General features: G+C 43.8%; 1 protein-coding gene across 2 annotated transcripts in view; it reads right to left on the bottom strand.

The window, feature by feature from the left end:
- Positions 1-6211: 6211 nt before the first annotated feature.
- Positions 6212-12528, bottom strand: part of LOC104283383 (glutathione S-transferase omega-1-like) — a 10064-nt gene continuing 3747 nt past the window's right edge. The window contains exons 3-5 of one of the 2 annotated variants that reach the window (XM_009881545.1): positions 12327-12428; positions 8407-8513; positions 6212-6755 (exon numbers count right to left, since the gene is read on the bottom strand). In XM_009881545.1, the coding sequence (XP_009879847.1) occupies positions 6602-6755; positions 8407-8513; positions 12327-12428 (363 nt within the window). In that variant the 3' untranslated portion in view covers positions 6212-6601. The remainder of the gene's footprint in view (positions 6756-8406; positions 8514-12326; positions 12429-12528) is intronic. The other variant, XM_009881547.1, reaches the window with a different exon arrangement.

Below are 12528 nucleotides of genomic sequence, written 5' to 3'. Positions count from 1 at the left end.
TTTCTTGAGCAGGTTTGATCCTCTCCGCTCAATTCTGTGTAACAGTTCTTTGCTTGCAGGTCTAACAGCTAAGTCAGGGCTGTCCCCAAGTGCCACTGGCACAGTAACAGATATGTGTCTTGCACTTATCTGGATTGTGCTTGTTTCAAAAAAGGATTTCTCAAGGTATTGGTTCAGTGGCTCCAACCAAACATTTGAGCTGTTGTACCCCTTCCAAGTAAAATTCCAGGCAGTCCTGCCTTTTTCTAAAGTGATGAATTCATAATGGCAACGTAAAATAAGTTATTTTTAACCAGTTTCCTATGCAGTCACTCTGTACATGCATATGGGGGAAGAAGAGGGTCTACCCCTTCATCTCCTGCCAAGTAACTTTTAAATCCATCAAACAACTTTAACAAAATTTGACAGATCTGTAGAGAGCTCAGAAATACTCAGGTCCAATAAATTTTAGGCAATCAGGCAGATAGCTAGAGGACAGAGACTGTTTTAAATATCCCCAATACAGTAAAAGGCAGTTGGTACTCATGCCTTCCTAGACCTGAAGAAATAAACTGTGAGGAAACAGGTTTGTGTTACTTCTGCTATTCTCAAAATGATCCACACAGTTTTGTAGCAGAACCTTGAGAGAAGAGGAAGGAGGCAAACAAACAGATATTACTATGACTATCTATCGGGCAAGTCTGGTCCTGAAACAGAAATCTGAACAAGCCAACTCTGTGGATCAATTAGTGTTGCTCAAAACAAACTTCACTTTCTAGTTAGGCTAAATTTACGAATGTCATCTTGGACTCCTCAGCTGCTAGAAGCAAAATGTCTGGCTGCAGAGGCTTGAGGGACTCTATAGAGCAAAGCCTTTCGGTCATTGTTTGCAGAGGTGCTGCCTTTGAATGAAGGCACTGAGTTTTGAACTAATATGAATCTGTCTAGCTAAAACCAGAACTTATCCAAAGTGTTAGAGGAAAGAAAAAAAAAAAATCAGCAGTTTTTGTCTTGACAGTGGGTATCTTAGCTTTATTGATCTGCTCTGGGATAGAAGTGCATTTGAGTGCTTGTAAAACGTCTGACTGTGGCACTGCTTTAAAAATTGTGCACAAGAATGAAGATTAAAACCCCAACAGAGTTCTTAGAAGTGTCTTAGGTTCTCCGCAGGAAAAGGAGTCGATTTTAGATGTGAAACAATCTTCAAATCCAGCAACAGACCCACAGCCATTAACCATCTCAACTCAGCAAAGACTTAATCATGTGTAAGGAGCCAAGATTAAATTTCTGTCTGTACTGTGCTGCTTTCCAGAAGTGCCACGACACTTATAAAGTCATTGGAAATCCAATTAGGCACTTTTCTGCAGACAATCTAATATTCAGGATCCCACACAGGCCCAGCAGGCAGAGCTAGGCAGAACTGGGATCAGTAAACCACATTGTTCACAGCCTGACTCATCAGTCACTTCACCTCCCCAGGTGCATCAAGGCAGAAATTCATTATATTGCTCCTAAAGTTCAGCCTTGCTCTCTAGCCCTCTGCTGGGAATCAAACAGCACAGAGGGATTTCCCAAATCCACAGGGAGATAGTACTTCGCTTGCTAACATGCTCCAGGTCTCGTCTCTGCCAGCTTGCACCAGGCAGAGCAGCGCAGCCCTGGACAGTTCTTGTGCCTGTAAGCATAAAGTGATGCACAGCAGCTCTGCCTGCCCTCCATCACACAGGCGTTCCCACGGGACAGAGACGGTCTGCACTGTCAGCATGATATTCCTGCCAGCTCAGTTCACCTTCAGGGTTATCACATCACAATTATGAAGCTCCTGTCTGTAAAGCTACAGAAGAGGAAGGCTTGTCCACACGCAGGTTGCTACCAATGGTCCCACACTGACCCTCTCCTGCCAGAGCCACACCTGGCATAGCTTTGGAGGTGAAAAGTTTGATCCAGAGCAGAGATACACCAGTGCAATGCAGCTATGCTACATAAAGCATATGAAGAGGAATTGAGAGGCACCAAGCCTGTGGGTTTGAAGGCATGGGTTATATCAGAGCTGTCTTCCCACAAGGAGAAACAGCTGATTAATCATCCTGCCTTAGCTATTACAAGTAAGAGGAGACAGACTCTGTTTCCAAGCCTAAACAGGCATGGAAAAGAGCTGTGTGATGAATGCAGAGGAAAAAAAACAGTCACACCCTGACTAGTGGATTGGCCCAGAGTGCATTGCTGTTGAGAGCTCCCTTCTGAGGATGGTTTGAGTGACAGGAGGAAAGGCACAAAAGCATCCTTTGGGGCAATGGGAATGTATGCAGAGCCGTGAGGACATTATTAAGCCATAATGTCAAACTGCTGGTCCTCATTGATTCTTCAGGTGGTCTGAAGTTGACAGCTTTTTACTCCTTTTCCCTCCAACCCTCCCATGCCTTTGCTGTGCAGCCACGTAGGTGACTCATCCAAATGGTTTGCAGCTTACAGGAAACAGTCTGCTCCCTGCTCAGTTTGTGGCTGTTCAGTGCCCCTTTTCTTGACTCCATTTCCCCTGGAGACATGGCGTTTTCCATCAGCTTTGCCAAGAGCAGTGGCTCCAAGACGCAAACCTGCAGCACGTGCTGTAATTCTCACAGACTGCCTCCTGCACATCAGATAGCTGTGAACAGCACAGAATAAGCTCAGCACATTGGTCCCTTAATACAAGCTGCATTCTAACTCCCCAGTGGACTCAGACACGGTGTCACTGCACACTGCTAAACAGCTGTCACGCTCCACCCCAGACACAGCTGCACCTCACTGACAAGTTTTAAAATTCCTGTTTTAACAAATCAGCAAAGTGCTTTAGGAGGGAAAAATCCTAACATCACACAGCATTACTAATTTACTCAGCTAAATCAGCAACTGCCATCCCTGTTGGCTTTGGACCAGCAGTAGAAAAGACTGCTTCCATCTTACAGAAATTGGGGATGGTTCAGTAAAATTGCATCTGATCTCATAACTATAAAGAGACTGCATTTTCATCAGCCATTCCCAAGTGAAACCAATGTCCAAGGAAGCGAATGGTGAAATAATCGGGCAACTAGCAGAGAAAGGAGACAGGATAAGAAACAGCCAGTTCTCAAACCCTGATAATGCAGGGGAACATTACAGATGCCACGACAGTGGGAAAATAGGGAGAGAAGGCCCTGGAGATGTAACACTGTGGCAGCAACACATGCGTAGCACATGCACTCACACACAGCCAGGTATCTCTAAAGGGCAAGGGCAGCCAGCTGTTGAATGAAACATGGCAATAGGCTGATATTTCCTTTTCTTTTCCTTTTTAATTGATTAGAAAAAGCAACAGGCACTTGTCTGGAGTTCACACAAGTGTTTCAGGTGTCCCTATCATGTGACTTTTGAGACTTTTCAAACCAGTAGCTCCAGTTACTACCACTTCCAGTACATGAGCCACAGATCCTTCGAACACCTCCGTAGACAGACTCTTCTCAACAACTTCCCCAAGGAAGGACCTTCTACCATAGCCACAGTCCCATTCACTTAAGTTCCCACCCAACTTATCTAGAACTCAGAAAAGCTTCCCCTGGGATCCCTCTCCCTCCCTCCATCTTGGCTCCCTTCTACCTTGCTCTTAGCTTCAGTATAAGGGATGCTAAAATGATAACGAATAACAAAAGGCTGGACCATATCTTGCATTATGGTACCAACAACCATCTCAAGGACATCAGTAAAGATATAGGGACATGCTACAAATGGAGGACAGAATGAGGCCCAATGCCTTGCTAATCTGAAGTATCCATCATGCTCCTAAACTCAGTACTTTTACAAGACAGCCTCCATCCTTTTTTGTCTGACACCAAACTTTATTTTTAATTTAACCTGTGCTGAGAGCAGTTATATTTGGTGGCAAAACAACAACAGAGAACAACTAAAAAAAATAATTCACCATTGTTTTTGAAATGAATAGCAACAAATTTCAAAGGCAAAATATGGAGTAGAAGGTGAATACAGTACTTGCTGTACAATGTGATCCACAGAAGATTCTAAGGAGAGCTCTGACTGAAGGGCAGAGCTGTTCATCTGCTTGATCCTTTTATTATTAACTTCCATCTTTTTCCTCTGTTGACCAAAACTGAAGATACATGTTTTCTTTTCTTGGCCTCTTTGAACTAATTCGATATATCCTTTACACCCATGCACCGTGAAAGGAGAGAGACAGTCCATTCCATGGAACTTTTCCTTTCCTTTGAAGAGTAGGCCAAAGTGTTGCATATTCATTACCACATCAAGAACACTTTGCCTGAGGCCTGCCTTTCTTGGTGTGCTGTAATGAGTTCAGGACCCCAGCTGTCTGCCTGGGGATTTAGAACACTGATATTTAATACTATATTATAAGGCAGAATAGTTTTTTTTTTTTCTTTTCTTTTTTTTCCTGAAACAGCATATTTATAATGGTACAGTCCACAGCCACTAAATAAAGATAGGGAGAGCACATCTTTCTGTTCGGGAACACAGTCTCCGGGTTACCACGGTCAGGCCTTGCCAGCTCAGGTTTTGGATGTCAGTCTCTGCTCTTAATCCATTATTGTATCTCCCCAATGTCACATCTCCCACTAGCATCCAATAATACACTGAAGCAAACTGCAACATATTCCTAGCACGTTTACAGAAGCCAACTTAGAGCCTATTATACTAACAGCTTTAACAAGCCCTACACAGCAGCTAATAAAATCTAGATGTTCTGCAGTTAATCCTGAGAAGTTTGCCACTGAGATCCTACCAACACCATTTCAGGGACAGTGGCTTCATCGAGCTCAAATCCTGCTTTCATCTAATGAAACAGCCTAGATCCACATTCTGACGACACACCTCACAGCTTTATGCTTCCTCTGGGTTCTCTAGTGACAATCTACAAAACATGCACAGCATCAGATCTGGACTGGGAAATTTTTTAAAGAACATCAGCGTTCTAAAAGAAATAGAGTAATTAGTATTTCTCTAAGTAGTGCCAGATGATTTAAAAGCCACAAAGATAAACAGGGGTAAAACCTGCATAGTTTGAATTAAAGCTAGTAAGAGCATAAACAATCCCACCCAATAGCCACAAGCTGACAGACCAAGTTCCTGCTAAGTCTTTTTCCTCATCAAATCTCTCTTTTATATCTATTTTCCTACTTGAAGGCACACAAGCATGCACCTCCTCAGAGTCAGTGTGCTCAGGTAGAACACGTTAAAGATAAAAAAAGATTAGTCCTGTTTTCCTCTAGAAAAGCTCCAAGACACTCAGTGCCTCAATCACCAGGAAAACCATGAACAATCACCTTTTGCTATGCTACCTTACCTCATTGCAATGGGAGACAGACAGGAACAGTCTTGTGTATCACACGACAACTGCTTCAGCACCACAGGATCCACAGCCCTGTCCTTGAACATAATGCTTTGCCGCATTTCTTTCCGCATGCTTATTTCCTGGAATTATGGCCAGTTTGCGTTGTTAGTACTCTGTCAGAGAGACACAGCCGAGCAACATCAGAATGGGTCACAGTTTTTAGTTCCTATGTGGATAGAAAAGAGGGGGGGGGGGGAAGAGAGGAAGAAGTCTTTCCTGTGGCTACTTTTGACTCAAATAATCTTGTCCCCACTCTGCTATATTAGCATATAGGATAGCTTCAAAAGATGTTCAACTGCAAAGCTCTGTTCCAGCAGCAAATGTGAGGATCAGAATGTACCAATTCCTTCACCAGCAGCAAGACACCACCAGTATGTAATGCTCTGACTGAACTCCTCCTACTTCAGTTCTCTTATTTCGTCTACATCTTGACATGTATAACAAAGCTTTGATTTCTGGAGCAGAACAGAAAATCAGTTCCTTCTGCTCAGGATATGGTTTCTGTCAGCTTTACTCCCTACTCCAGCCTTTAGGATAATTGAGGTTAGGACCTAGAATAAACATGACCCTACTTCAGAAGGGCAGAGAAGGATTATAACCACACACTCCACTAGCAAATCTAACCCAAATTGGAAGCCTTACTAGATGGTCCCTGCAAACGTGACTTCAGCAGGGATAAGTGGGTAGGGTGTCAAGTTCAGTGTCTAAAGAGGAGGACAGTTTGTACTAGATAACTGCATCTTAACTTCAGAGATCACACTATCTTTTTTAGCCTTTGCAGTGCCTCATTCCTCTATACACAACCAGTCCAGTGCCTAATAGCTGCCTGGAAAAAGGAAGAAAAAAACTGTTTAAAGACAACATTCTTTGCTTTGTATTTATTTTGAGACACCAGCATTACAATTTTTAAACAAAGTAACAGGGTCAGTTCAGAGACTGCCCACCAGCAATGCCTCCAGAGAGGCCAGAGGTAATAGAACATCACCTCTGAGTAAAGCCAACCTTTTCCTTCACGCAATATACATGCCCAGCAATGATTTTCCATCTCCTGCCTGAAGCCAGCACATCCTCCTCCTGACAGGAAGGAGTAGAGTTCAAAGAAGGTTTCTCAGCCTTTTCAGCACAGATTTATGCCCCATTATGAAATGCAACCACAGAAGAGCCCATGCCAAATTACACTAGATCCCCACAGCTCACACTGAAAAGAAGCACTGACACTTCAGCAAGCATGTGCCTACTGGCACCTCAAAGGCCATAATCACATGCCTCAGGGCTGTTCTTCAAATAGAGCTGGAGGTAATCTTTGAATACTTGTGGGTCAGTCATTGTAGCCTTGACAGCAGGGTCCTCCTTCATGGCCTCCATCCAACGTTGGAGCTTTGGGGTGTGACTCAAAGAGCTACAGGAAAAGGAAAGAGACTGAATAACACAAATGGGAACTTGGAGGGCATCAAGGAAGCTTGATCAGTTCTATTTTACTGCTTGTTTTGATTTCTCCCTCCCAGTATAGTGTTCAGGTAGGAGCAGGTGATGAAAATACATATTGGATCATAGAAGACAGGCCACCATTTGGAAACTAGAAGAATTCTTACAGAGCTTGTGCACTCTGCAAAGCTGCGCAAAAACACAAATGAGCACTTATTGCGCAAGATATCAGCATGTTTTTACTTATGTTATCCCTGCTGCAAAAAACACAGCTCTTGTTTATCATCTGCTCCGAGGCGAGAGCAGAGGGTTGTGCACGACTGCGTCCCTCTGGAATGCTTTGTTAATGGTGATTCTTGAAACAAATGCTGCGTACAGTGGTTGAGTCCTCCTCCAAAACTCATGAACACCTTCTCTCCTCTCTCTTGCATATCGAGACAAGCTGTGCGGTTTGCACTGCTCTGCAACCCAGCAGCTCTAAACACAGACACAGTCTATTGAGGAAACTGAGGATTTGATTAACAGACTAAATCTATAAACCCTCTCAGACACATCTGGAAAAAAACCCACCAACCCAACTGTGTGACAAATTGAAATCTTAACAGTGTAATTTGTTATTTTCATTCTCTTCTGGCAGACTGACCCAACTATTTTGTATTACAATTTCCAACTCATAAGTTTAGTTAATTTCTCCAGGTAACTGCTAACCTTTACCCAGAAAGCATCTTTTCTTAACATACAATGGCTCAGATCCTCAATCATTCAAATACCCTCATGACTCCAGACCTATGCTGCTATATCACTTGTAGTATTTCCACTTCCAGTAAAGGACCACACAGGACACCAAGTCGGTCACTAATCCATCAGTAAAGCCCTCATTTTACAGTGCCAGAACTTTCAATGCTAAGGATTCCCTGCATGTTTCTTGTTCTTCAAGAATGCTTTAGGCACCAGGCTGAGTCTAAGCATTCTGTACTCGTCCTCCGCTTTTACCACCCACGTCCTCATACAAACTGACTCTTCAGTCCTGTTTTAAACCACCTATAAAAGAGTTTTCCTTTAATACCATTTCCCCTATGTATTAATGTAACACCATGGTTACTGGAGCTGTTTCAGGGCATAACAGACCAAGATATTTATTTACATATTAAAAAATGATATTACAACAGGGATAGATCTATTAGCTACAGCAAGGTAGAATACAGTTTACCCATCTCAAAACAAATTCACCCTCCTTTGTCAACATAGGATTTCCGAAGAGAAGCAGAAGACTGCATTTCAAGTCTGAGGGTTTGGACCAAGAAATTTGAACCTAGGCATCCATACCTCCATCCCCTTCAAATAAAGACCACTTTCATCTGTGATCTTAGGGACAGAAAGTCCTGTATTTTAATCACTTCTTCCAGATCTGTCAGAATTATTTGGTAGGAAAACAGACCCAGTGAAAGAAAGCCTGTTTACAGAAGATCCCTGAACAACTCATCTCTCTTTTGAGAAGATGCTTGCCCCAAGCTGTAACACAATACAAACTTTCTTCAGCATCTCCCCATTGCTGCAAAGTGTATGTAAAGAATAATTATGCTGAGGCACTTCAGTATGCACCAGAGGCCAAGCAAGGTACTCACTCCTTCAGCTGGAATGGTTCCAGACGTTCAAACCACGGCCAGATCATGTAGTCAAGCATGGAGATTGAGTCCCCACCGTAAAACACAGTGTTGCGTTTGGACAGAATCTGTAAGGGGTGAGAAATGACAATTGCCCTCAGAAGGAAATCATCGCAGCAGGACTCTGTGGTAACAAGACACTCCCACCTCGTAGTGGAACGTAGGCATACGGAAGGAATCAGACAGCAAATAATGCAGATACAGCATGTTTCTCCTCTACATGGAATACCTGGGGAGTCAGAGCTAGTCAATAAAGTAGCTGTAGTATCAAGCTTAACTGTTTCATACACTGTCAGTCCAGGTCTTCTCCAGTGGTTCAAAAGCGTCACAAAATATGACTAACTAGTGAGCTGTAGCTTGTGCCCAAACAAAAAGGAATTTAACTCTCAGAATCTGTCAGTTCATGATTTCTCACTTTTTGAAAAGCATTAATGGCACAGACTAATCAAACATAAAAATGCACATGCATTTCTTGAGCAATAAATCCAGCTAAATTTAACATCCAGGTAAACTAGAACACCATTTTAGCATGGACTCTTTTCCCATGGCACCAAAGGCCAAGTGGTGTCAGGAAAGCATTTCTAACATTACATCTGGAACTGGACTTGATTCCAGGTGCAAAGGAAACAGAAAGCAAGTCTAACATCCACATACATGAGACAGATCCCCACAGCTCAGCAGAGAAAGCAGGGACACAAAAAATGCATCGAGTTCTCCTGTTACATTTATGTTTCTGATATATTTCAAGTGCCATGGTCATCCAAGTTTAACATGCTTTAGCAAACCTGCAGAGCTTGGTCTCTTCTTTTCCTCTGTTTTCATGCACTTTGGCATTTTAAACATGGAATTCAAGAGACCTTACAAATCTTTGTCTTCAAATCTGGACACATAACAAATTTGGACAGCACTCCTACATTTACAGGCATTTACACCCTGTCCCCTAACTCCCAATAGGTAGTAGAAATTTTAAAGCAGTTCTTCAGGGAGCATCAAGTTGTTTGAGTTACCAGGTGTCTGGCAGAATATAACCAGGCAGTTGTTTCCTGTGCAACCTGCTGTAGGTTAACCTGCTCCGGCAGGAGGGTTGGACTAGATGATCTCCAGAGGTCTCTTCCAACCCTGACCATTCTGTGATTCTGCTGCACAGTCCCAGAGATGGGAACACAGCTCCCTCTGTCGGGTAGGAGCAAACTAAATACAGCAGTGTTTCACACACTTCCCTTCTTGATTATCTCTTGCAATAGGCTGAGTGAGGTTTGCATGGCTCTCTTCCTTCCTCCCATCCTCATCTGACCTTCAGCTGCTCCTGCAAAATCCTTCAGGATATAGTAAAATAGAAACACTGTAGGAGCAACAAGTATTTCACAGCATTAATAAAGCAGGAGGAAGGTTAATACTTCCTTAAAGTTCAATAAATTCTTATTTCAGGGAAGTGAAACACACATGGCTTCCCCCAAGAACTCATTTGACATCTGCACTACTCCAGCATCAGACAGACAAGGCTACTCCGAAAACAATTTTACTTTGGCAAGTCAAGCGGGTGGGGAAGCAGAATGCACAGGACTGTTATGAGAATTAGGAAGGCACTAGAAAGCTATTCGTAGCTTTGCACCCCAAGAGAAACACTACAGAGGCTTCTTGATCGAGCCAGACAAGCATTAGTCATGGCTGCTAAAAACACCGAAGGAATGGGTTCATGATAAAGGCAAGTCTGACAGCTGTTCAAACTAGCCAAGAACCACTACTGACACTAAATCAGGATTGTGAAGTTGCTCATACAGCATATCAAAGCCACCTCACACTTCCTGGAGGTCTGCTGAAGTTGCATTACACAACAGTATAGCAGAACACAGCCCAAGGGTGGATTTCTGCAAGGGACAGATTATCTTAGAATCATAGAATGGGTTACGTTGGAAACGACCTTAAAGATCATCTAATTCCAACCCCCCTGTCATGGGCAGGGACACCTCCCACTAGACCAGGTTGCCCAAAGCCCCATCCAGTCTGGCCTTGAACACCTCCAGGGATGGGACATCCCCAGCTCCCCTGGGCAACCTGTTTCAGCATCTCACCACCCTCAGAGTACAGAATTTCTTCCTAATATCTAATCTAAATCTACCCTTTTCTGGTTTTCCATTCCCCCTCGTCCTACCACTACATGCCCTTGTAAAAAGCCCCTCCCCAGCTTTCCTGTAGGCTCCCGGGAGGTATTGGAAGGCTGCTATAAGTAGAGGGGTAGAATCACCTCCCTCGACCTGCTGGCCACGCTTCTTTTGATGCGGCCCAGGATACAGCTGGATTTCTGGGCTGCAAGTGCACATTGCCAGGTCATGTTGAGCTTCTCATCAACCAGCACCCCCAAGTCATTCTCCTCACGGCTGCTTGCAATCCATTCTCCACCCAGCCTGTATTTGTGCTTGGGATTGCCCTGACCCAGGTGCAGCACCTTGTACTTGGCCTTGTTGAACTTCATGAAGTTCGCACAGGCCACCCTCTCAAGCCTGTCTAGGTCCCTCTGGATGGCATCCTTCCCTCCAGCGTGTCGACAGCACTACACAGCTTGGTGTAGTCGGCAAACTTGCTGAGAGTGCACTCAGTCCCACTGTCCATGTTGCCAATAAAGATGTTAAACAGCACTGGTCCCAGTACTGACCCCTGAGGAATGCCACTTGTCACGGGTCTCCACTTAGACATCAAGCCATTGATCGCAACTCTGAGTGCAATCATCCAGACAATTCCTTATCCACCAAGTGGTCCAGCCACCAAATCCATCTCTCTCCAGTTTAGAGGAAAGGATGTCATGTGGGACTGTCAAATGCTTTGCACAAGTCCAAGCAGATGATGTCAGTTGCTCTTCTCTTATCCACCTATAACCCTGTTGTAGAAGGCCACCAAATTTGTCAGGCGCAATTTACCCTTGGTGAAGCCATGTTGGCTGTCACCAATCACCTCCTTATTTTCCATGTGCCTAAAGCATAGTTTCCAGGAGGATCTGCTCCATGATCTTGCCAGGCACAGAGGTGAGACTGACCGGCCTGTAGTTCCCCAGGTCTTCTTTTTTCCCTTTTTAAAAATGGTGGTTATGTTTCCCCTTTTCCAATCCGCAGGATCTTCACTGGCCTGCCATGACTTCTCAAATACGATGGATAGTTGCTCGGCAACTCCCTCAGGACCCACAGATGAATCTCATCAGGTCCCATGGATTTGTGCACCTTCAGGGTCCTTAGATGGTCTCGAACCTGGTCTTGTACAGTGGGTGGTTCCTCATTCTCTCAGGCCTTGCCTTAGCCTCCTGCTATTTGGGTGGTGTGGTTAAAGCCCTTGCTGGGGTCATTGAGTACTTCAGCCTTGTCTGTGTCCCGGGTGACTAGTCACCCATTTCCCTCAGGAGAAAGTCTTCACTAGTCTTCCTTTTGTCACCAACATACCTAGAAGCTTTTCTTGATTTCCCCCCCCACCAAAAAAAAAAAAGATTTTATTTTATCACCAGTGTATCTACACTGATTTCGGCAGAGCTATAGCGCAGATGCTTTTCAGCAGCTCAGACTCCTCAGCCCTTGCTCTTAGAACATGCTGCAAGGTCTCCTTACATTTTAAGCACAAAAAAAGATTTCTAAGACACCAGCAGTCAGCTAGAATTCAAAAAGCTCTGCAAGTCCACACAGCCTTCATCACACAGATGAAATTTTGTTTAGCTACTTTGAATTTACGCTAATGGCACTGTTGTGCATCCTAGGCTGGGGGGAGTAAATTGAAAGACTGTCCATTGCTATTACTACCAACTGAACAAGAAGAGACCTAGTTCCAAAGGCCAAACCATGAAAGAAAAAAGCGATCATACAATTACTGGAAATCTGGTCATTATCACGAAATACTCTTACCTCTTCAAGTTTGCCAAACTTTTCAGCAATCTCTGCTTTAAGCGATGTGGTGTCCTGTCCATCTTTGACTGCCATAAAATACTTGAAAACTATGGGTGTTATCTATACAAAGGAAAGGATGAAGTTTTCATGTTCCTATTACGATAATACAAGTCACTTAGAGCTTAAGATGTTAAGATACTAGATGCAAGTTAAATGTTAC

Source organism: Charadrius vociferus, unplaced genomic scaffold (genome assembly GCF_000708025.1).
Source record: "Charadrius vociferus isolate BGI_N301 unplaced genomic scaffold, ASM70802v2 scaffold282, whole genome shotgun sequence".
NCBI classification, from domain to species: Eukaryota; Metazoa; Chordata; class Aves; order Charadriiformes; family Charadriidae; genus Charadrius; species Charadrius vociferus.
The sequence above is the reverse complement of the archived record's forward strand: the minus strand, read 5'-3'. Positions and strand labels throughout refer to the sequence as shown.